This window comes from Girardinichthys multiradiatus, chromosome 8 (genome assembly GCF_021462225.1).
Source record: "Girardinichthys multiradiatus isolate DD_20200921_A chromosome 8, DD_fGirMul_XY1, whole genome shotgun sequence".
Classification (NCBI taxonomy): Eukaryota; Metazoa; Chordata; class Actinopteri; order Cyprinodontiformes; family Goodeidae; genus Girardinichthys; species Girardinichthys multiradiatus.
Genome location: NC_061801.1, coordinates 11,962,384 through 11,988,575, shown reverse-complemented (window position 1 = coordinate 11,988,575; position 26,192 = coordinate 11,962,384). Strand labels below are relative to the sequence as shown.

At 37.7% G+C, this 26,192-nt stretch overlaps 1 protein-coding gene across 2 annotated transcripts in view; it reads left to right on the top strand.

Annotated features, from left to right (window-relative positions):
• Positions 1 to 17,428, top strand: part of LOC124872695 (netrin receptor UNC5D-like) — a 316,030-nt gene extending 298,602 nt beyond the window's left edge. The window contains exons 15-19 of one of the 2 annotated variants that reach the window (XM_047372961.1): positions 3,607 to 3,756; positions 6,230 to 6,394; positions 8,044 to 8,222; positions 11,185 to 11,376; positions 16,993 to 17,428. In XM_047372961.1, coding sequence (XP_047228917.1) covers positions 3,607 to 3,756; positions 6,230 to 6,394; positions 8,044 to 8,222; positions 11,185 to 11,376; positions 16,993 to 17,005 — 699 coding nt within the window. In that variant the 3' untranslated portion in view covers positions 17,006 to 17,428. The remainder of the gene's footprint in view (positions 1 to 3,606; positions 3,757 to 6,229; positions 6,395 to 8,043; positions 8,223 to 11,184; positions 11,377 to 16,992) is intronic. The other variant, XR_007039348.1, reaches the window with a different exon arrangement.
• Positions 17,429 to 26,192: the final 8,764 nt, after the last annotated feature.

Here is a 26,192-nt window from a genome sequence, read left to right as displayed (position 1 = left end):
TCAGGGTTACTCACAACTCCCCTTCCCGATGCCTCCATGATGATAGGTTCCTTGGTCTGCCATCGAAGAAGATGGTCCCTCTGGTTTATGTGCCATGGCGTTATCTCTGGACCAATGAAAATGTCGCTGCCCAAGATCTTCCACAAAGTCGCAGCAAAAAATTAATTCGTGCAGCCGCTCCAGTCCTTGAGGGCCGGTGTCCTGCAACACACTTGAATCAAAAGGCTAAATTACCTCCTCAGCACGGCGTAAAGTTCTTTGGAGTCTTGCTAATTATTCTGTTCAGGTGTGATGAAGCAGGGACACAGCCTAAAAGTTGCAGGACACCAGTCCTCGAGGACTGGAGTTTGACAACTGTGTTTAATTAAAATCAAAGAGTTTATCATATAGCTTGGAGCTAGCTTCTGGGAGTTTGAGGAATGCGATTACGAAACAAGTGGCTTGTGTCTTGTGCAGGCAACTTACTGGAAGATTAACAATGGCTACGTTTGCCTATTGCTAGTTGAACCTCATTCATCTTGGCCAATTTCCAGTTGTTTGAAGGAAGCTCTGAGTACATTTCTAAATTCTGGAGTCATTATTTCATCGTGCTGTGCTGTTAGTTTAACCGTCAGGGTGGGTGGTGAGTTGTCTTTTTTTTTTACAAGATTTAAAAGTAAAAGTGTCAAAAAGCTTTAAAGCATAATTTGATCAAACGTAGGGCAGAGAGGATGCAAACCCACGCATGCACAATGCTGATCCAAGCCAAGTAACTCCATAATCTCCTGCTAACAGATAGTAGTTACAGGAGTCTAATATTTCCTTCCAGTAGATTAACATGGCTCATAAATTTAAAATCAGTCAGAAAAACCCTGCAGTTTTGCTAAGCTAAAGTATACTGCAGGATGTATTGTTTAACATAGACTATACATTATTTATACAGTACTAAAAGTAATAGCTGACGGATGACTGAACGGATGATCATCCACTTACATAATCAGATCATTTTTAGATCATCATACCATTTTGTACCTGTTGAGAAAACCCAATATGGTACACAAAAATAGTAAAATGAGTAGTCAAAATGCTTGATCTGTGGTTTCTTGTAGTTAATTTTGTCTTTTGCTCTTAGTTTGCTTACATCACCTGCAGTTTTGTCCATTGTTCTCCTCCCTTAGTGTGGCTTCCTTTGTTCTCTGTCAGATTATTGTGTCCTCTTTCAGTTGTTATTATGGGAAGCTTTGAATTACTGTAAACTCTGTTAGTTCTGTCTTTTGTTTTGTTTTTTGATTATCTGCCATTGACAAACCTTTGTTTTTCTCTTTTATAGGCAAACTCCATCAGTTATTTTTTTCCACCTGCCTCTAAGCTGGCATTTGGCAAATTTTTTCATGTAGTAGACCTGTTTCGCAGCAGCTATTTTGGCTAGAAAGAGAGGGACAAGCACAAATGCACTATTGAGGGCTATTTCACACTTAAAGGAAAATTCAATATTGTGAGATAAAATAGCTTTCTGTGCACTTTCACTTTAATTTCTTCATATTTCACACTAATAGTTGCAGCTTACTTTTAAATTTTGTTTTTAATACAGATGTGATGCATCTATAATGGTTAACGTGAATAAACTATAACCATTTGAAGAAATCTGGCCAGATATTGACAACAGATCTTAGTTCACTGCTGACATTTTGCACATCTCCTTATATAACTACATACCATTTTTATATGATTAAACCATCCAAACAAATCTTTAAGTACAGACATTTACACATTCAATGTTGAGACTGAAGTGTTAATCAAGACAACTTGTCTGTGTCTTTTCTCTCCTTAGTGTTTTCTATACTTTTTTCCCAGCCACCCAAATAAAAATAGAAGCAAACATCAACTGTTGTAATCATGCTTTTATTTATTTGAAAACAGCTTTGAATTTTTCTCTGGTTTTCACTACAGAGACATCTTAATAGTCCTTAGGAATATTGTTACCTTGGGTTCAAAGTAATTGAGCTTTAATTTTATCTGAGAAATCTCTTCTTTTCCAAAACATTATTCTTGTGTGAAAATATCAATAAATAGTTGTATCACAGTGAAGAGATCTTTTTTAACCTGCTCATTTTGACCAAATCAAGACATTGAACTTGAGAGGTGCATTAACTAAAAACTGGGGTGAAAATACTGTACAAGAAGCTGAATGTAGCTAAAGGATAACTCCTTATTTTAGATTAACCATAACTCTCCTTGTAAAAAAAATAAATAAACAAAGTTTGATATTCATCAGTTTGTGATTTTAAGACAGAAAAAACATTTGCATGAAAAGCTGTGTAGTTTGTCTGAGTATATACAAGGTGTCAGGAATCAGCTCAGTTTTCTGCAAAAGTATTCATACCCCTTTATCTTTTTCAAATTTTCTTTCCTTACACCAAAATCCTCAAAGTGAAACAAAATACATATAGCTTTATAAATGTTTTACAAATAAAAATCTGAATGTGTGGCACACATTTCCATTCAGCACCCCGAGTGAATACTCTCTAGAACCACATTTCGCTGCAATCACAACTGCAAGTCTTCTGAGGTATATCTGCACTAGTTTTGCATATGCAGAGACTGCTGCTCATTCTTTTTTGGAAAATAGCTCAAGAGTATATGTTAATATCAAGTCTTGCCACAAATTCTAAATTGGAAATAGGTCTGGACCTTTTAACACGTAGGTTTGCATAGATCTAAACTATTCCATTGTAGCGTTGGCTGTATTTTTGGTCAGTTGGAAGGCGAACTTCCACCTCAGCCTAAAGTCTTTTGAAACCAGGAGATGTTTCCTTCCAGGATGAGCTTCCATGTTCTCGTTGAATAAAAATAAAATTTTTGTATCATCTAACAAGAGCACTGCATGTTTGCGGAATCCCTTACATAGAGCATGGCTAACTGCAAACAGGACTTAGTAAAGCTTGCTTTTAAGAATGACTTTCCTCCTGCCACTCTTCCATAAAGGTCAGATCTGTTGGTGCTGCCAACACACTTTTCCACCCAAGCTGTATAACTCTGCAGGTCATCCAGAGTTACCATGAACCTCTTGGCTGCTTCTCAGATTAAAGCTTCTCTTGCCCTCGCCTGTCAGTTTAGTGAACATGTCTTGATAGTTTTGCAGTAGTGTCACATTCTTTCTATTTTTTGATGATGGACTCTGAGATATCCAAAGCTTGGGAGCATCTCCTAAACTGATGTTCTCTGACAAACCTCTGAGGACTTTACAGAACAGCTGGATTCTACTGAAATGAAATGAGACACAAGTCGACTCTTTACTAATTTGGTGACTTCTGATAGCAATTAGCAGCACTTGATTTTATTTATGGGTTTCAGAGAAGAAGAGGCTGGATACCAGTGTTTCCCACACTTGTTATATTTCTGTAAAGAATTGAAAACCATGTACGATTTTCTTTTGCCATCCTTAACTTTGCGTTGGTTTGTCAACTCTAATAAAACAAATTGAAGTTTGTGGCTGTAATGTGGAATGTTAAAGGGGTATAAACACTTTTGCTAGGCAATGTTTAACATTTCACACTTTTTTCTTCTGTTTTTCTTAACTTCTGCCTCAAAGACAAAGACCAAAACCTGTTTGATTTTTCTTTTCAGCAGGTAGCCGTGGGGGAGCGCAGCAGGGGTGGACGGCTGCTCGAAGAACCTAAAATTATGCTGTTTAAGGGGAACGCTTTCAGCCTCCAGGTGTCCATCCAGGACGTCCCACGGTTACTCTGGAGCATCAAGCCTTTTACCACCTGCCAGGTTAGACCGTTTCTATCCACTACTGTTGCTTAAAGCAGCAAGAATGATTACAATGAGCTTATCTGCATTAAAATTTAAACCATACTCAGCTATGAAGTGGTCGTGTACCTGAAAGAAAGCCGTTTACCCTCACTATCTCTACTTCCTTTATTTCATCGGCAGCTTAACTCTTCCATCAGTCACCTCTTTTCTTGCTTGGTCACATCAAAGCTAAAGGGCAGCAGCAAGGGCACAGCAGGAGGCGAGCTACCTCACCCACACATACACCATTACAAACTTAATTATAACTACTAGGCAGGAAAGCCCACACATACACAAACACACTCAAATATATCATAGCTATCTTTCTAGGGGTCTTAATACTGCATGTTCCGCTCTGCCCTGTGATGTTTATCCCACGAGCAACATCTTATTAGCAGAATTAGCCCACCATAGCACCTTCAGAATACCAACAAGGATTTCTGAAGAAGGAAAGATTCTACAAAGGAAATGGCTTTAAGCTCTAATTCAGACATGACTGCCACCTAAAGCAGGCTGTCCTTTCTGATGGGTCTGAAGAGCAGATGGTTCATTGGTACAACTGTGTTTTGACCTGTTCTCGCTGCTACAGCGTCTAGGTCATGCTGTAGTGAGTAATAGAAGCTCAAATGGGTACTTCAGATTGCATATGCTCAGCAGATGTGGCTTTGGTTTCTAAAGCTACAACATCTTAGGTGGAAATGCAGAGCAAACTGTGAGCGTTAAGGGATCTCTGCCCTAATTCTATAATCACGCCACTGATCCCTATCTAAAGATTGGCATTAAGCTAGAAACTTAGCAGCAGGACTGTGGAGAAGGAAAAAAGAATAAAACAAGAAGTCCTTAAACTATTGCAGTTCAGTAAAATAATATTAAGAATTTAAATATTAGCCTAAAACTAACTAGTTCTGATGTCATTGACTTGGCTTTTTGATACTAATGAAACCAATGATCAAATCTAAAACTACTAATTTTCAGTAGGAAAGATGAGTAGCTTTAGATTGGGGTTTTAATAGCAGCAAAGAAGGAAGAATTCTTAGGAGTAGAAAAATGTTAAAATCAGATGTTTTGGAATAAGACTAGATGTTGTTTTTTTCTACTTAACCAAGTGATATCTTCAGGACCAGACTTTCTGCAAACTAAACAGCTCAACAATCATATTAATTTTAATTTCTCCAAAAAGGCATGCTTCTTCCTACATAAACAAAATTAGTGGGATACAGCAGCCCCCAAGGAAATAAATAAAAGGCTGCCTTTTCAAGATAATAAAAGTGTTTCATTCTATTAATAGGTTTTTCCAAGTAAGTAAGACACTGTATTAACTAAAAGATCACCCTTAACTCTTGCCCCTAGCGCCCCTGGTGAACATGTATAAATAGGCGTTGAACTGACTTTTTTATTGCAGTTGAATAATCTCACACTGAACATTTTTGAAAAATATGACCTTTAATTTGAGCCCATTTGTTCAGTGGGGAAATAATCTCTTAAAATATTACTGTTTTCTATAAAATCACAAATACCACAATTATAAAATAGATTTAAGAAAGATTTGTTTTATCATTGATCACTGTCTAGAAACTATTCATTAGGAATTCATGACTGGAGTGTACATATTAAACGACACAGACCTGGATATGTCTGGACCCATCTTTAGAATGGGAAAGAAGACAGAACATGCCATTCAGGTGATGATGTGTGTTTATCTTAATAAGTCAGGAGATGGCAACAAGTAAACAGCTTCTTACCTAAACTTAGCCACATGCAGTCAGTGCAGTGATTAAAAACTGAAACATTCGAGACTGTGACAAACCAGGCTGCACTAAAAAGCTAGTTTATCTTGCCGCCATTTACATCATACTTTTTATAAAGAATACTGAGTTCCCTAAAAGAGGTAGTAGGTTTGAACAATACGTTATCCCAATTTTCATTTCCAAGTGCGTGCTGTTGGGTGTTGCATTTGTTTACCGAAAATGTTTGGAGTTTGTAGGTTTGATGCATTTAATGATTAGAGGTGATAAAATCTGATGTTTTTCAGTATTTGACCTGCCAGTGACAGATCCGAGCTGATTAAGGCCATATTGGCTGATTCCGATCTTTGGAAAATTATTTGGTGAATTTGTATTTCACTATAGGATTTTTGTGTATAATGTATGTGTTAGGAATTAGAACCTGCTCAATCTCTGTTCTCTAGCAATTGCAGCTTTTCCAGTTACAGGATGCCTTGTAACTGCTGGTTTTCATTCTGATGGGTGAAGCTTGTTGATTTGCTAACATCATTGATTGGATAACAAGGCCACTTGTTCACTCTTAATTAAGCATGTAAACATCAGAGGGGCAAAGCGACACTCAAAAAACAAATGTCTCCTGCTGAATGTAATGAGTTTTCTGTCTGCCCAGCCTAATCCGTCATCACGATGTTCATCCTGTCCACCCTCTGTCTCTCTTGGCTCTGCAGGAGTTCTCCTTTTCTCAGGTGTGGGCTAGTAACCGGAGTCCCCTGCAGTGTGCCTTTTCTTTGGAGCGATACAGCCTCTCCACGTCTCAGTTGTCCTGCAAGATCAGCGTGCGGCAGGTCACAGGAGAGGAGCAGATACTCCAGATCTACGCGTCTGTTGTGGAGGTGAGCCGCACTCATACAGTGCTGTGAAAAAGTATTTGCAATCTTACAGATTTCTTCCTTTTATGTTTTTTTTCTGTCAATTACATGTTAAAAGTGGTTTAAATCATATCTCTCCCATCGCTCTCAATTTATTCAGCTAAAAGCATTTTCTTCTCAGCCTTCTTCTGTCATTTCCGGTGTGCCCCAAGGCTCTGTCCTGGGTCCCCTGATTTTCATAATCTACCTCCCCTTGGCCATATCTTTCGGAAACATTATTAGTTTCCACTGTTACGCGGATGATACCCAGGTCTATTTTTCCTGCAAACCCATTCCCAACATTCCGTCTACCTCCCTTACTGACTATGGCTGAAATAAAATCATGGTTTTCCACCAGTCTACTCAAATTAAACAGTGAAAAAACTGAGGTTCTACTAATTGGCACAAAAACCACATTATCCAAAACAAACGCTTTTTCCATTGATATTGACAACTGCTCTGTTTCCCCTTTGCCTCAGGTAAAGAGTTTGGGTGTCATCCTCGACAGTACTCTCTCTTTCCAATCTCACATCAATAACATGACCCGGTCCGCCTATTGTCATCTGCGAAATATCAGTTGTCTTCGCCCCTCCCTCACTTCACATACTACTGCCATCCTCGTTCATAGCCTTGTCACTTCCCGTCTTGATTACTGCAATTCCCTCCTGTTCGGTTTTCCACACAAATCTCTTCATAAGCTTCAACTAGTTCAAAACTCAGCTGCCTGTATCATCTCTAGAACCCCTTCCTATATAACATGAGTAGATGCAAAATGCAGTTTTCCAGACCAACCTGGTCCTATGTGAGAAAGTAATTTCCCACTTACCTTAAAAAAACCTGCTAATGTTTCTGAGCATGAACAGCCTGTTGAAAGTCTAGACTTTGACTAGGCCACTTTAGAACCTTCATTTTATTTCAAAAGGTGGACTTGCTGGTCTGCTTTGGATCATTTTCTTGCTGCATCAGTCAAGTGTGCTTGAGCTTAAGGTCTTAGATTGATGGCCAGATATTCTCCTTCTGGATTTTCTGGTTGAGAGCAGAATTTATGGTTTCATCAGTTGCAGCAAGTCATCAAGGTCGAGAAGTAGCAAAGTAGCCCCAGACAAGCACATTACCAACACCATGATTGTCTCATTATAATTTTCTGAAATGCTGTTAGTTTTACATGAGAATGTGTGTTTTTTAAGCCTACTTCAAGTTGTCAGACAGGTTTGATTTCAGATATTTCCTGATTTTACAGAATGTGTGGTTAATCACAGTAAATTTATGATTTAATAGGTGGGGCAAATATATTTTGACACAACGTCAGGTTAGCATAATTTGAAAACTGCTTTTTGTATCCAATAACGTTATCTTTGTCTGATATAAAAAAAAAACTTTTTTGATGATATGAAACATAATTGTGACTAAAAAGCTGAATGAAGAAATCTGAAAGGAGTCAAACACTTCACAGCACTTTTAATCGATGGGGATCTAATGTGATTGGTGTGTAAGCATATACTACGCCTTATTTTTTGAGTTGATTCAAGAGCTTGCTTAATGACCCTCACATTGAGCTTTTCATTTCAAGATGGCATATTGTCTCGATGAGGCACTTCCTTTATGTTCTCTCCTTCCTTCTCTGGCGCTACCAGAATGAAAATGGAGTGGCCCCCTTTTTCACTCAATCCGACTGCACCATCACCTCCCAGACAGGGTCAAAGGCCTTCAAAATCCCCTCGTCCATCCGTCAGCGGATCAGCGCCACCTTTGACACGGCTAATGCCAACGGGAAGGACTGGCAGCTGCTGGCTCAGAAGCTCCACATAGAGAGGTCTGAGTTTAAGTGACAATGTTTGATTGTGACTCCTTAGCTTCGATTTACATACTGCCGAGTCATCTTTGAATGAATGAACTGGGGGGTTTTGTTTTGAATGATGGCGCTATGTGCGCAAAGTAAAGCATGCCTCTTCCATAAATGTAAACACTGTTCTCATTTTGAATAGCACGTTTAGTGCCTGGAATTTAGGCACTGTGTCAGACAATCTTTCATCGCCTGCCAGCCTTCAGTTGCACAGCACTCTGCTGATTTCATTATAGATCTAAAACATGCACAGAGAAGTGCCAGGAGAGGGGGTGTTAAGGCTAACTTTAGCACAGTTTGAAATACAGTAACTGCAAAGCAGATGCGATGCCTTGCAGAAATCTGAGGAAAAGTCTCTGATTGCTGACAGTACAGCCTTCTGGCAAAAAAAATGTGTTCGTGTTAGCTGCTTCTCATTAGCAGCATCTACACACACACTCCATCTTCCCACCCCTGCTAAACACTCAGGAGCTCGTGTCAGGTCAGTGTTTGTGTGGGCGTGGGAGGATTTTATTTATTTGGAGATGCGGTGATCTCTGTTTGTGCTTCAAAGAAGAAGTCAATAATCAAGTACTTATTGCCCCAGCCACTCTTAGATCTTTGCAGTTCGGCTTGTGAGCACCGGCAACCCGAAAAGGCTTTGTTTCTTTACTGCTGGAGGAACATGAGAGGAAAAAGTTAACTGAGAAACTATGCACCAACTAAGCAATTAGGGATCTTTGTCTAAACGAGTCTGAAAACAAACATCTGTAGCTGAGAAATAGAAATAGATTTCAGAGTTTTTACAGTGTTGTCAAAAAATGCCAAGACGCATGTAATAAGAATGTCTCTACCTACTAAAGTTGGTTTCTGTGATAATTCCTCATGGTGTGTGGGAACATAATAATATAAGAAAGAATATAAGTGGAAAATAAAGAAAAGTAGAAGATATAGCAGCAAGATGGAATGTCATTGCAATGAAACAGTGCCCTCTGTTGGAGAGAAGTTGTAAGAATAGAAACAGCAGAACACTACCTGGAGTCTGTTTTTCTTGAACAATAATGACCTGTCCTTTAGTTTCAGTTTATTTTGGATGTTGTTATCCATGTGACTAGTCAGTTGAAATAATCTTTGCTGAATGATGCTAGTATAAAGTCGAAGCATATCATTACCAAGCTTTTTTTATTACAAATTTTAGATCGTTATCGCTAACTGAAGTTAATAAAAACACATTTAAAAACATATCTGTACTTACCTTGACTCAACTTTTCATCTCAGCAAGTAAAATATGTTGTCTCATAACGTATTTTTGTTCGAGTCAAAGATGTGATGCAAAAACATTTAGTCTCCAGTATTTAATCAGGTTTTTGTCTAGGTGTTAGAAGATTTTGTTTATTTGGAGATGTAATGATCTCTGTTTAGGGTCCAACCCTATTTTTATATTTACAGGTACAATACTTTGTCAAAGTATTCATTATATTTTTTTCCCCACATTTTGTGGCATTGCATCCAAAGACTTGTATTTTATGCATAGTATTAAAATAAAATGTGACAGACCATCATAAAGTAGCACATAATCTTCAAGTGGTAGAAAAATGATACATGGGTTTTAATTTTTTTTTGTTTTATGAATTTTAAATGGGTGTTGTGGTATTCTGCCAACTTTACTGTGATACACCTACATCCAGCACAATTGCCTTCAAATTTCAACAAACCAAACACGTCAAAGATGAAGTTCTGGTGAAGTTTAAAGCAGGGTTGGCTTAAAGCTTTGAATATCGAAAGAAGAAAGCCATTGATGAAAGAAATCTGTAGAAAGACCTGTTTAAAGTTTGCCAGAAGCCATGTAGGGGATGCAGCAACCATGTGAAAGAAGGTGCTCTGATCAGATGAGATGTGGACAAATATTAAGCCATTTTCCTTCCATTACACCATCATGCACTTCTTTGTGTTAGTTTTCAAATATAATCCCAATAAAATACATACTCCAGTTTGTGGTTGCAATGTCAAAAAGTTCAAGGGTTATGAAAATCTTTTCGTGGAGCTGTATTATCTAAGTCGTTTTGTTACTCATGCTTTGTAGTGGAAAAGGTTGCTTGCTCACTGACTTTGGATTTGTCAGCTGACATGCAATACACAAATCTGCATGTTAGATTAAACTACTGTGGTAAAACCAGATGTTTTGTATCTATATCTATATATAGATATAGATATAGATGTATATTACAAAGGAAAAATAGAGATGTGACATGGCGAGGTTCAATTAAATATTGTTAAAATGACTTGAGGACCTGCACCTTGTCAAAAAAGTCCCCAGTATGTACAAATCCACTGAGTCAGATGTGTTCAGTGATTTCTTATAACCTTACATTTGCAGAATAGTTCTTAGTTCTAGAAAGTTCAAGAAATAAATTTATTGTCACTGTTTGAGTAAGTCAGTGTCTAATCGAACTCTAGGGTGAAAACGGGGGGTTTAGATCAGTACTGGTCTGACTCATTTAAACAGCCTTATCTATTATGCAGTCCCTGCCACCATTCCAGGTACTAAACATTACCATTGTGTGTTGATATTATTACAATCAATTATCCTCATCTTCTGGTTTTGCAATTGAAATTTTTTTAAATAATTTATTTTTACAGTGCCTTGCAAAAATATTTATGACCCTTAAAAGTTTCCACATTTTGTCACATTACAACCACAAGGTTCAATGGATTTCATATGATAGACCAACACTATTGGTCACTATTGTGGAGTGGAATAAAAGCCATACATGGTTTACAGATTTTATTACAATTAAAAATTTGAAAAGGCGTGCCTATGTATTCAGCCCCCCAAACTATTTTGCGCTGCAGTTACAGCTGCAAACCTTTAGGGGGCATAACTGATTGCTTCTCAGGCATTTCTTTGAGTTGTGATGTATTATTTAAATATTTAAATTTCTCCAACCTGTAGGAACCTGGGCTACTTTGCATGCCAGGAGAGCCCATCCTCAGTGATTCTGAGCCTTTGGGAAGCCCAGCACCAGGACTTCGGGGACCTGGACTCTCTGGCCAGTGCCCTTGAGGAAATCGGAAAAGTCCAGTCCCCCAGGGAAGCTGCCACTCTCAGCTGCAGTAAAGAAGACTCTGAACTGACAAAACTCGGGTAGGGAAGGTCTGCCTCAGACCAAGTCATGACAAACCTTTACTGCATGAGCACCAACGATCAGGTGTTCTGACTTAGCCACTGAGAGGAGGAGACTGTTACTAAAGGAACACCCCTTCTAAACCAAATGGTCCATAAAGACACAAAAAAAGTCAAGAACGGATAAAGACATGAGTATTTCTGTTATAAGAGGCACTAATGTATTTTGGGAAAGGTTATCAGTGAAGTAGTAAACCATCTGTGATTGAGAAATGTTCGTTAAAGCTCTGAAGATCAATTCAATCACTGTTAGTCAATGATTTCAGATCTCTGTGTGAAGTGTTTCCTTCAAGTAGCATGGAGTAGGTTTCAAACATGCCCTTCCAAAACCAGATGTAATCAAATAATCAAAGTGGCCAGGACAATAATATTCTTGCAGTATTTTCTCATTCATTTTATAGATTTCTAATGAAACTTCGTTTCTTTGTTGTATATTTAATGCATCTGCAGTTTGGTTTAAAAAAGAAGAAAGATGCAGAGGTTTTTTTTTCTCTCTCCATTCCATAATGTCAGAGACACTAACAGTGATTAGTATCTAAAAGGACACATGTCCACATGCTGAGAAGATAATGGATGGATGAATCACACTGATAGCTGTAATTTTAAGAATCAGCCACAAGCATACAGGAACATTTTCAACCCTCGCAGACATAGAAAATATTAAAGCAGAGGCTGCAGAGGAGGAACGAGCTGATCTGTGCATCATCTGGAAATACAGCCAGAGGTGAACCACATCCCCTGAGTTCAAGTAATCAGCGTCTGGTTAATTTTTAAGAAATTTAATGTGTGACATGTGACTTCATTCCAGACAGACTGATGGGGGGGCTTTGCAAAGCCATCATATTTCTGGCAACGGTGAAGTGGTGTGTATTTCCTAGACCCCTGGGGCTTTTTTTTCTCCTATATGTTGAATTCAAATCTAGACTTTTAATGTGTGGCCTGAGTGGAGCAGCTTCTCCGACGTTTGTGAAATACCTCTCCATCATCAGCTTCACCAGCGAAAACCCAGTTTTTTCTGTTGATTCAGCAAAGCCATCATCCACAATAAAACCTCATCCTGATTTATAAAAAGGTCCCCACCGTCAGTGGCTCCATGTGGCCCTAAGCCTAATAAAGTGACTTTGTGTTGAACTCAGTGTTGGGACTCCCTTTCCATCTGTTTCATTAATTTACCTCTCAAAAGACCAGGCAGCCCACATTACAGTGCAGCTGAGAAATCTGGTGAGGCTTTGAAAACTGTGTTCAAATTATAGATGAAACCGAGAGCCCCACAATGTCCAATCATATTATACAGAATGGGTGTTTAGGTACATACAACACATACATACAATACAATGCATACAATAAAAAGTAACACCTACAGTAAATATAGCAACATCCGCACTTATTGGCACTGTTGGTAAAAATGGGAAAAGCCTTAAAATAAATATGCCTTTTATTTCGGTGCCAGAGTCTTATATTGGAAATGTAATTTCAAAAGATTTCTAAAGGAGTAAATTCCATGTTAAGAAATAATATTTTTTTATGCTTTTTACAGAATCAGCAGTACCACAGTTACTTTGTACAACCACCTTTTACCAAAAGGACAACAATTATTCTTCTTTTAAAATATTTCACATGGTTGGATAATACAGAGAAAGGGATCTTTGACCATTCCTCGTGTAAAATCTCTAGGCAGAACAGTCCTGGGTTAGCTCCACCCACAGGTTTTTTATAGGATTTTGGCCAGGGGACTGAGATGGTCATGGAAGATGGTTGATTTTGTGTCTGGATTAGCATTTCTTTGTTGACTTATGTATTATTTTGATTTTATGTGCATAATATTTTTGAATGACCAAATGATGAGTCCTTTTTCAGTTTTCCTGCAGAATCCACAAGATTTTTATTTAATATCTTCACGTATTTGAAAGTTCATAGTGCCATGCATCTAACCAGGTTTCCCAGAGTCTTTGTCAAAAAACAACAGATCCAAAGCTTCTCAGATCCTCCACTGTACTTAGCAATAGCATGAGGTGCCGATCTGTATCGATGCTTTGTTTTATGCCAGAAACACCTAGAATATTTATAGCAGAAAAGCTCAATTTGAGACTGATCGACCAAACGTGGTTCCAGTTAAAGTTCCAACGCAGTTTAACAAACACGGGTTTATGTTTGTGATGGTAGGACAGAAATATATATTTTTCTATCTTGTTTTCAAATAACTGCTTGGCAGATTGGGTCTAATGGTTATGGAGACTTTGGTGATCCCAAGAGTCCACTCTTTGCTATAGTTCTCAAAGAGAAAGCTTTGGAGTTTTTTTTTTTACCTCCATTATCATCCTCCTCAATGTGTGTGGTATCAAGATAATTATCCTACATAGACCCAGTGGAAAAAAGACCCCCTGTGACTCTTTATGTTTTCACCTTGAGGAAACTTAAAATCATGAATTACTTTAAAAAAGTTCCTAGACACTCTGATCAATAAAAAAAAAAAGTATATTATAAAGTAAAATAACACCACAGTTGTATTCAGTTTATAGCCAATTTTTGGAGTTTTAATAGTCATGGCACTGGGGATTTCTCTTAACATGGGATTATTTTGCAACACTAATTAAATGTCATTGACTGTTGAATCTTTCAAACTTTCATGTGAGCTTTTGCTACTGCAATGAAAAATGTATTTGATTTCTGGCTTTTCACCTATCTTTACCACAGATGACAATGGGTGATGAGGGTCAACAATTGTGGAGAGGGTTGTATGTTGGAGAAAACTGTCCTCACTAAAAGTTTTTAAAAACTCTGAAATCCCTCAATAAGGTCAATTCTCTGCATTCAGAGCGTTTGAAAAATAGCCAAAACTCAGTTTCAATAAAGGTGCTGTCCTTTATGCTCAACAGTACTTAAACACAGGCAAGTCTAAGGACATGAAGCGGAGAAAGGTCAGACTGTTATGCAGGGTAGTAATCAGTGGGGATTTCAGAGTAGCCATCAGGAGGAACTAGTGGGGAACAATAAAAATAAGGGAGTATAAATACTGAGAGAGAAAGGAAAATTGACCAATGAACCAATGGAGGTAATCAGAGGGAATCAGGGATAGCTGGTGGAACAGATAGATAGAGGCCAACTGAGGGAGAGTGACTAATAAACATTAGTGAGCAGGGAGGTAACCGAAAACATCTAAGTGAACTGAAATAAGTAAACAATGAGACTGCAAAAACAACTATAGGGAAAAACAAACTAAAATATCTAACTTGGGAATCCAGGAATGTAACAAACACCTAAACACCAGAATCAAATTATCATGAATGAACTGAAATAAAGCAAGTGAAGAACATGGCAAGGCAGAGATAGTAAACAATAAACTCAAAACCCCAAACACAGGAAATTACCAATCTGACTTATTCCAAAAGTTTCCAAAAAAAACTCTGCAGATCTCTCTCTCTCTCAAAGTCTCTCTAATAAATCACAGAGATAAAACAAAGTGCTTAACCTTTTTATGTTTTGCTGTGATTGTTTCATTCCGATGCAGATTGAAAAAAAGCTTCATGGATTTCCTCCACTGAATAAAGCAAGGTTTTCACCTTGAGAAAAAAATATTGTAAAGTCCAAATTCAAATTCTGGTTTATCTGAGACTGATCAATGAGCTGCTTTTGGGCTCTGAGTGAAGATTGAGTTGCATTTATTAAAATGTACCTATCTGAAGCATTTTAAGAGAGCACAAAACAATTGTCAGTGTAATTTTAATGTCTTTGGTTAGAGTTGCTGTAATGTTGAAGAATATAAACTGAATTTTATGCTTCCTCTGTTTGGGAGGAACAGCTGAACAGCTATATTCCAAGAAGAATTTCCAAAAACCTTTGGCACATTATCTTCCCCTGTAGATGAATGCATCCGAAGCCAAACCTTCAGCAAAGTTTGTTTTGGCAAATGGTGTTAATGCTATAAATATTGTCTGTCTTTGAAAAAAAAATTGTTGCAGCAAGAATTTTGAATTAATTATGTTTTTAGATTCCTGGTCTCATGCCCAAGAAATTCTAATTGTGTTTTGGTTATTTTCTGATTTCGCTATTTAAAAATCACCTGACCATTTTTGTTGAAGCCCACAATATTGTCCTGAAACTGCTGCCAATTTCTGTATGAGAAACAATTTCTGAACAAATCATATTGCATTAAATACTTATTTGAGTTTCTGGATCAGGGTTAGAAATAGCTTTCAAGAAATGGGATGAAAGTGCCCATTGGAGTTTTGTACAAATAGTTTTACTTAGTAAGTCAGACATAAAAGTCTAGCCAAGAGAGGGCATAAAACCAGATGAAATTTTTAAATGTTTGTGATTATATGAATTCATAAATCCAGGAAAAGCCCCCAGGTTTTTCTTGGCTTTTCTTGAAGTCAGCAGTCAAACAGTTGTTTTGGCACTGGTCCTACATTATATTACAGAGAAGCACCAAAAACTCAGGCAGACTGAAACAGAAGAGAGAACTGTATCTTTTCACTGAAGATCAAGGATGAGAAAGCTGTGGTAGGCAGCTGAAGGCTGATGGTCCGCTGAGCAACCAAATCACTGGTTTAATTTAAATTTGATGGAAATATTGACCTGTAAAGAAGGGGATGCATTCAAATTACACTGCTACCAATTACAACTGAACACCGGCCAAAGGACAGAATCCATTTATTACATTAAAGTGGAAATGATGAGTCCAGTTGTTGTCATTTTCTGTGTGGATCAGAAAGACTCTACATTCCTCGGTTTATATGATGATTTCTAATCGGGGAAGGAGCCTCACCTTGCTATGCAGATCTATGACAAACAGTAACAACATGATGATTTATTCCACAGCTTAAACATTTTATGGACACACACTGCTGGACCTAATGATTACTTTGGACGTTTGGATTTAGTTTAAAGCCACTGGGTTTGAAGCCTATGTGAGTTTTTGGCTCAATGCTCGGGCGACAATGTGTCCCTGCTGCCAAATTCCACTCTGAAAACATTTTTCTGCTCCCAGGGTATCCACTCAATCACCAACCTAAATCTTTGTTTTGTTAATTATGTTTAGCAGCACTTTTTGTTTTTTTTTACAAATAATCCATTTTTCTGCCTCCTTCTGTATGAAGAAAAAGAAAGGAAACTTCTAGCTTTATAGTTACCTGTGTACAAATCGTGCCTCTTCTTTGTGCAGGTTTAGAGTGACCAGAAAGTCTGACCAGAATGTTTTTTCTTATTCACCAAGAACCTGGGATGTTTTATGCAAAGCTGTGTTGTTTATTGCCATGCACAGTGTTCACCTTATAGCTGTTGCAGAGGTGTTTCCTGAGAATACTGAAGCAAACCTGTTATGTCTGATGCCAGGAACTTATGGTGAAAATGAGCTGACTGCAGATGACATGGCCATCTGTCGCCCGACGATGCTCAGCATGTCTGTCAGTGTCCTTTACTTAAACTTAAAGAGTCGGAGAGTGTATCTGTGCGAGTGTGCAAACGAAAGTTGTGCGTACTTTTGAAAAATGTGCTCTGTGTCTTTTGAGAATCCAGCCTACAGTACTGCTACTATTTCAGCTTCAGAGTGTGAGATAATGTGTTTTATTTTTACAGCCTGCCATGGTGAGATCTGCATCGCTTCAGAAGAAAATAGAAAACAGTGGCTGCTTAAGTTCTACAGACATTTAAAGTTAGTAAAAGTATCATTGGAGAGATATTTTGTTGTTTCTACTACTGCCTTTTAAATATGTTTAATATATGACATGAAAAATGAATCTTTAATATTTATGATTTAAAAGTTACATTGATAATTAATTAATTAAAGTGTGTGTTTGATTTGAAACATTTTAATACAAATTATGTACTGAAAATTTTAGTTAAGTGCTATATGAATGTTAATGTTGGGAAAAGAGTGATAGCCATACCGCTAATCAGTATTGATGCTTTCTTTGTCCTTGTTCTAGTTTTTCTTTTTTTTTCCTTTTCAAAATTAAAAATTTTGATGCTGTATATATTGTATTGTGTTGAAATAAATATGCAGTGAAAGTGTTTTATTTTTTTATCTCTTATCCTCTTGACAGTGTCCCTGCTAGTGAATGCTAACGACAAGCTTTCCATGGTAAATTAAGCTGGGGTATTTTTAAAATACAGTACTTTAAATAAGCTATTTTCCATTGGATTTATAGGAATTCATCAGAATTAACTGGAAACTGGAGGTAATTTAAACAAAATGTATCATATCCAAGCATAAGTATAAGCATTTTGTTAAATTATAGTCAGTCATCCATACTAAATAATACAAATAAAAATACAATACATTTTTAAGTAAAATTCAGTCAAGTTTTAATCCCTTTAAAGAACAACCAATTCTTTTGTTGAACATCAAAGACACAAATGTTGAGTAAATTGCTCATCTTCTCCAACAATGCCTCGTTAAAAAAATGGTGCTAGCTATGGTTTTGATCAAACATGTCAACCTCAAAGCAGATAATTTCATGTCTCTGTTATTATTGGTCCACTGTAGGCTTATAAAGCACTCACACTGTTCACACTACATTTTCCAGAATGCACCTCTACAGTTAGTCACGACCAGAATTCTGGGTGCACAAGCTGTGCTTAGATCAACCCTCCTTTGTTCCCTAAGGAACCTTTAGCTGATAAACTGAGCATGACACATTGCGTAATAAGCTCACAAGGCCCTTCCCTGACTTTGAAGTGAAAAAAAAAATAGTAACCCTAACCCTGGAACTGTTTTGTAATCCATTTGCTTTTGATGTGGAGATGAATGGCACTCTCCATGGGTTCCACACAGTTTTTCACAGTTGGTTTATAGCGTTCAATGTACTCTATGCCTGCCAGTATCTTAAAACCAGCAATTATGTGTTGGAGAGTTTTTGGAGCATCTTTACATAGTATGCATCTTGGGCCCTCTCTAATGTGGACCCATGTAGACCTTGGCCTCCACTGATCTTTACCCGAGTGCCTGTTCTGGTGCTGCAATGATTAGAGCTTCTGTGTTGTCCTTCAGTCCACGTCTCTCTCTTTAGCCATTTGTAGGACTTTTTGATATCATCCACTTTTTCAATCTGCTGGTGATGTGCCCCATGCAAAGGTTTCTCTCTTCATGATGGGTCCTCCTTGTCCTATTCTTGCACTCTGGGTTTCTGCTGCAGACACATTTATTTGGCACTAAGTGACTGGTGGCCATCTTTCTGATGTATTCCAGGACCTTTGCTTTTTCATTTTAGATAGTGGTGGTCAGGCTGTTATACCTGCGGGGGAGTGTGATGACTGGCAAGGAGTTTATGTTGATCGCTAAGAATGTTTTGTTCGGCCAAACTTATCTAGTCTGAGTCACCTCCCTCTGTCCTTGCAGTAAATTCTGGTTTGGGGGTTCGATGAGCCGATGTCTCACTCACACTTGGCTTACATTTTGAATTATTTATTCGCCTGACAGATTTAGATGTAAGGTTATTTTCATTCAACCAGGAAGTTTGTTTTTCTAGGAACAGACAAGGACCTCTCAGAAGATAACAAGACAGTTTGCAATGGCTTTTCTATTTTTATTTACATTTTAACATAAACTGGAATATCCAAAATCCCTATAAGTCTTATAAGGCTTCATATTATATTATAAAAAAAGACCTGTTATATATTATTTTACAGAAATTATTGCTTTCAAACAGTTCTTACAATAGCTGGTAAGTATTTACCATAGTACTTTAAGGTGTTCAATATTTGCAGTACATACTAGTTTAAATTTCTGATTTAAAAAGAAGCTATTTTATTTTTCTGAACTCAAATCTATTCTTTGTTCAGGATAAAGTTACACATCATAGTCCATGTTTCAATTTTTGCCCCTTCTGTAATTGAGTTTGACACCCCTGGCTTATATTTAGATATTTGCTAGTTAAACATTATTATATGCCAAATATATTTGCTCATTGTTATCATCGTAATGTACTTCACTTTATGTAAGGTCAAAAGTGTGGCCTCATTGGTGCAGGGTTCTAGAAATTATCTATGCATGTGATGGAGGTGGATGTAGAGGGCAGGGCCTCAATACCTCTGCAGTAAGAAATGTGCTATGTGCATTCAGTTAAGGAATAACAAAGATGTACTCAAGTGTGAGTGAAAATATACGCTTCACAAATATAATTAAATTGCCCATATGGAAGTATTTTTTATTTAAGGTTTACTGCCGTTAATTAAAAATGGAAAGTTACCAACGCTAAAAATTCCTGGAATTTTGCAAAATGTACTGATAGCTCGAAGTGCCTTCGTGGGATAAGAAAAACAAGGTTCACTGTTTTACAGCAACACTACGCAGCCATGTAAGACTTCAACATACTGACGTAAACAATACATCAAATTCATTTATAAATAAAGATCAATTGTAACATTAAAGCATTATTTATAGATTTCAATGCCTACAGCACATTTTAAATCACATTAGTTTCACAGAACGCTTATTTTATAATGACATATTTAGGAGCCATAAGTATTCAAATTTTAATCTAAGTAAAGATTTTCTAATACTGTTATGTACATCATAGTATCTTTGATTTTATTTGCATTATTTACTGTTAAACGATACATTTTGAATTATTATTTTTATATAATTACACCTTTTTAATGTAATAGTTTTATTTTTTCCTTTCTTTCTTATATCTTTTATCTGCTTTAAGTGGGGTTCTGTTGAGTAATTATAATTATCAGTATCTCAACTATAGGAAACAGCTTTCCACAACAATTTCTTTATACAGAGTTACCCTGGGTAGAACAAGTTACCAACTTTCATTTTCAGTGTTTTCAGTGTTTGGTAAGGAGGTAAGCATACTGCATTCAACCATAATTCCCGGTGGAAATGACTATGGACTTCTACTTAAATAACCGCTTAAACATCACAGCAGTTCAGCGGTTTGTAAAATAGCAATCACATTAACAGTTACTGCGTTTTTCATCCTGGAGTTGTTTTGAGAAGGTAGAAGTTATCCTTAAAGCTAACTAGCTGTTACCTTTTAAGGTGAAAATATACTAGAAATGCCACAGGGCTGTAGGAAATTTAACACACACAATTTTTTCCTGCAAAAACAGGCATCACTCTGTGTACGTGAAGCAATACAGATGTTTAATTGAGAAATTGTGTCTATTTAAACATCTGTCTCATGCAAACATGTTGAGCTCTAAAAATACTTTCGGTAACATTTGCTGCAACTGCTGGGAACGATTTAAAGTATATACCTAAAACAACTGTTAGGTGAACTGACCAAAGAGAATCCCTAATGGTCTAAACCGAGATCCCTTCAACTGCTGTACGTTACCTAAAATGTACTGACAGCTAACAAATAATCCATGCAACCCCTTAAGGAGAGCATCACCCACCAGCCTTATTGCTTTTAGTATTTGATCTAGTCCATCTCTGTTTTTCTCAAGACTCTTGGGTAGATAATCAGATCCTTTCATTATAAAGAAAGAAATGGAAAAAAACAAAATGAAAAATGTGATAAATAGGATTACAATTATGTTGTTATAAACATTTGTCCAAGCTATTATTATTTCAAATGTTATGTATATTAAACTCTGAACAATTGATTCAAGCAACATAAAATCATAATATAATAAATAATTGATCATTATCAACACAATGTCTAAAAATACACACATAAAAGAAGTAATGCTGTAAAACCCATTTCATTCAAGGAATTGTGAGACCAAAGTGTAATTTATTAGTCCTTTAATGAGTAATTAAAAATAAAGTTGGCTGGATAATTTCAAGCAAATGGATTATTTAAAACATTTAAGCAAAGCTATCAACCGAAACAACTTAAATAAAAACAGCCACATACAGTAAAAGGTTAAGAGAAGCGGGCAGCATAAGGAAGCTCGTTCTGATATATGTATCCTGCCATATTTAGATTGTATTTAATTAGTAAACCAATCACTGGAAGAAACAACTAAATTACTTTATGCCTCATCCTCCTATGACATTTATGTAATGATTATAACTCATTTGAACTTTTATAACTTCGCCGTCTTTATGTAAATAATAATGTTAGTTAATTAGGATGGAGTATTGTTAATGTAATGCAGCAGCTTAATTGTATAAAGTTATGCATGCTTTATGAAGTTTTGACGAAAATTCAACTTGGAAGACTCACCTCCACTTCCAGCTCCGTCTAATTACTCCACCACGTTCTCCGCTCCAACCAATGAGCTCCTGATCCACATTCCTCTTCAGCCAATCTTTCCTCCAGGCTTTGCTGTAAAAGACCTTCATGCGCAGAATCTCCTGATCTTCAGCTGAGCTTCAACCCTCCTCCACCCTATCTCCACCATCAGGCTTCAAGCTTCTTCCAACTTCCTTATCTTCTCAGGCCTCCACTCCACCACCAGTATCAGGATCCTGGGGGGAAGACTTCTCTAATTCTAACCCTAAGATGTTTATTCAAGCTCATGTCATTATCAGCATCCATGTCTTCCACCGGGGTCCGAGCGCCAAAAGAAATCAAACATCAGCTAATAAATTCCTCTAATTGCCACCTCTGTGTTTCTCTCATTTGTGAGTCTTTCCAGGTTGAAATGCGAACCATCTTTAAATTGATAATGGACTGTGTTCCACACTGTATGACTTTTGCAGTATAATAAAAAGTGTAAAGTAAATGCTACATCCATTGACCTAAAATTTCCATTCTCTATCGAACTAATTTATTTTCTCCAAGTATAGTGCTCAGCCAGCAGACGAAAAATTTGTAGCCATTAGCCAGCTGTCAGCGGAGGATGAGGTCTTAATGCATCATTATTTATCTATCAGTCGCTTGTTATGTTAAAAGTAAGAAGAAAAGTGCCAAAACCAAGAGTTTAGATGGCATTTGTTCATACATTTTTCGACATAAAAAAATCAGTCCAATGTAAAATATGCATTGCTGTAGTTCAGCTAGAAGTGGATGGAAAACTTTGGTTTCAAAATTTTTCTTAGATAATTTTAGTGAGCAAAAAACATAATGAAGACCAAGGAACACAGCAGATTGGTCTGTGAGATAGTAGTTAAGCAGTTTAAACCTGTAAGACAGTGGAAAGATAGAAAAAGTCTATAAAAATCAAGTGGAAAGTGTGTGGCACAACTGCAAACCTACCTAGAAATGGCAATCCACATAAACTACCAAGTAAGCAGAGATTTTATAAGAAAAGCAACCACATGGTATGGGACCTGATTTTTGCCCATGTCCATTGTCCAGATCTCCCCATGTCAAGCTGTGAGTGTTTTGCCTTTTTGGTTTAATTAAAATACTACTACTCACCACATCAATCCAGAGTTTCAGTCTGCACCTTGGTCCAGCTTCAAAATCACAAAATTATAACAGATGGATAAGAAAATTCCAGTAAAATACACTGAAGTTCATAGAGGCATTGAGAGGCATGAAAATTGTGCAAGACACTGCATAATGCAATGTGGTCACAACTATAAAATGAGCCAGAAAGGTTGCTTTACATCTCAAATAAAAAAAACACATCCAATCCTAGATATAACATGTGGATTTAGCCCTGCCTAATAATCCAAATATTCAACCAGACATCTTAAACCATTTATTCTAAAGCATCTACATGTTGATGCATCAAAACAGCAGATGGTGCTGTATCCTATCTTCTTACTGAACGCTATCTTTCCTGGACATGTCATGTTACTCTGTGCGTGCATGCGCACAAACATACACACACGTGTGCGCGCACACACACAAACACACTCACTTAGAGCACTGAATGCCTTATTTCTATGACATGAGGCAGACTCACAAATTTGCCCATGTGCCCCATCACAGTGCAGTAAGGGTCTAGTCAGAGTTTTCCAGCTAAAGCCTGTCTGAAAACTCTAAATTGAGATCAGTGCTCATCCAGGAGGCTGCAGGTTCTGCTAGGTGCTCATTCCAGATTAGCTGCAATAGAGTCACAAGAGTTCTTTTGTGCTTTCTGAATAATGTGCATGACATTAACTTTTTTCCCCACTCTAGAGTTAATTTTTATCCTGTCTAATGTGGTATCTTCACTCAGCCATGCAAACTATGCCCCAGCCGGATGTCATCAGTCCCAGAAAGGCAACAGGCTCTCCCAGCAGGCCCCTGTCTTCCCCTCCAGACGCTTACACACACGCACGCACACACACATCCCAGAGCCCTCACACCCGTCCTAAATACGCCCCTCCTCTGGACAACTGCTCTGACTCAAACGGATTAAAGATGACTCTCTTCTCTCGCATTTTTGCCAATCACCCCCCCCCCCCACCCCCCCAACTCTCTTTCGACTTTTCTTTTCTTTCCATGCCGGATGAAAGGCCTCCCAGACACCCACTCCATGCACATACCATTCAGGCCAGGACACACAGGAAGTCTATGTGCTGCACAGAACAGAGGGGGGGGGTGTTATGGTGAGAAGGAGGGAGGAAGGGGGTGTGCGAGAGAGGGGCTAAATGCAAGTCATGTGAAGCTCATGAGAACCAACTCACAAAAGATAGAATCTTGTTTTCCTTCTACTAACTCTTTGCTGACACTGTACTTCCTTTTAGCGTTCTGTTCATTTAAGAAATTAATATTAGTTTTCATAAATAATTGTAAAAAGTAGGTTTGGGTTAGATATTCTTAGAAAAACTCAATTTTACATCTGCATAGTGCTGCATTAAACTTTGTTGTGCTGCATTTGCTGCATAATAAATTAAAATAAACTTTGGGTCCACTAAAGCCCAGCTGCTGTAGCTACTAACCCACCATGTTAAATGTCTTATAGTTGTTTGGAAATTCTGGCTTCCGCAAAAGGCGCTCCGCCGTTTTAATGCAGTTACAGGAGATTAGCCTCAGCCAAAACTTGCCATGGACCTGTGAATAATTGCATCACGGGGAATGAAGCGCTCAGTGCATTTGTTACTTTTATGTCGAACATTGCTTCAGCTTGAGTGAATGTGTTTGAGAGTGAGTGGGCGGGTGGTTGCAGCCCCGGCTCTGAGGGAACGGCGTCACGTCGCATGCTTTGAATTACTGTACGTTTGCGTCTGGTAGACTGTCGGCTGCCAACTGTCTCTGTGCGGATCAGAAAGCTAACATCAGCGCTGGTGGCGCAGCCAGAAGTCTTACTTCTTACTTCTGGGGGGGGGGGGGGGTTCATGTTTTGTCACCACGAACCTAAATGTATTTTTTTAGGATTGTATTTACTAGAGGGAAAAGAATATATGCCACAGGTCTTCAGTTGAATTTAGGTGTGGACTTTGATTGGGCCATTATACTTGCTTTAATACTTTGACCTAAACTATTCCAGTCTGTGCTGTTTTCATATTTCGATGATGGACTGAACTCTGCTCTGTGAGATGTTCAAAGCTTGGGATACTGTTAAAAAAACCAAACCACTTTTTTTGGAAACTTCTTTCACCCAGGTCTTAATGATGATGTTGGTCCACAAGTCCTCTTGAACAAACCTCGGTGGCCTTCACAGAAAAGCTGGATTTATACTGAGATTACATTACACACAGGAAACCATTAATTAAGTGACTTCTGAAGCCAACTGGTTGCACTGGATTTTATTTAGGGGTAGTAGAATAGAAATGTACACCACAGCCCTCTTTCATTTGAAACAAGTCAGTTTCCTTCCATTTTGCAAATATGCTTTGTTATATTTCATCTTTGATGTAAAATCCCAATAAAATACATTTAAGTTTGTTGTTGTAATGTGACAGAATGTGAAAAGTTCAAGGGGTGTGAGTACAAGGTTCAGTGTTTATAGCATTTTTTTTCTTAAATCGCACAATATATACACAACACCATACAGATGCTACACCCACACACATTCCTGTAGGCGGTTCACACACACACGCGCATACACACACAAACACACATCTCTCTATGTTTACACACTTCACCACGCAGCTAATCTTTTTTGGCTCTGCAGACTAAAGCTGCCTTCTGTTGAAAAGCTTCTTTGGAAAAGAAAAGTGTGAGTCAGGTGACAAATCAGGCCACATTACTGCAGTGTGATTGCTGCCTTAATGTGCCCAGCCCCTCTGTGGATCGTGCCCAGGTGCTGCCATGGAAAGTACTGGTGACATCACTGCAAAGTCTCCAACAAAAGATAAGCATTCCTCTCTCAATTGTAATAGGATGTGTTAATGCAGAGCCTGATTTAAACCAGACAAAACCAGTCAGCAGCCTTTTGTCTCACACCTTCCTTTGCTCTGTGACAGCACCTTTTCTCACTTATGTTGAACTTTTTATAGGTAAATATACAGAGCTGTGAAAAATAAAAGATATCTTGTTATTTTACTTTTTGTCACACTTGAAGGTTTCAAATAATCAAGCAAATGTTAATGCCAGATAAAGATAACCTGGGTTAAAAAAAAAAAAAAAAAGTAGTTTTCAAATGAAGATTTAATTTATTAATGAAAAAACGTATATAAACAACCTGGTACTATGTTAAAACATATCTCTTATTAATTAAGAAATAAAGCTTTTTGATTGGTTCATTTCACTAGCCACACCCAAGCCAGATTATTGCCGAACCTGCAGAATTAACAAATCACCTAAATAGAACCTCACTGACGACATGAAGTAGGCTACAGGATTTCAAAAAGCAACACATCATATCCCAATATAAAGTAATTCAAAAACAGCCTGGCTGGCGAACAAAAATTACTCCAAGAATGCACTGATGATAGGGGAGTAATGGTACACATACTGGTACCGAGAATATCCGGTACATCCCTGTCGGTTCTGTATGTACATGTACCAAACAAATACAGCATTGTTTTACACCTGAATCTTTACATGTAGAACTAA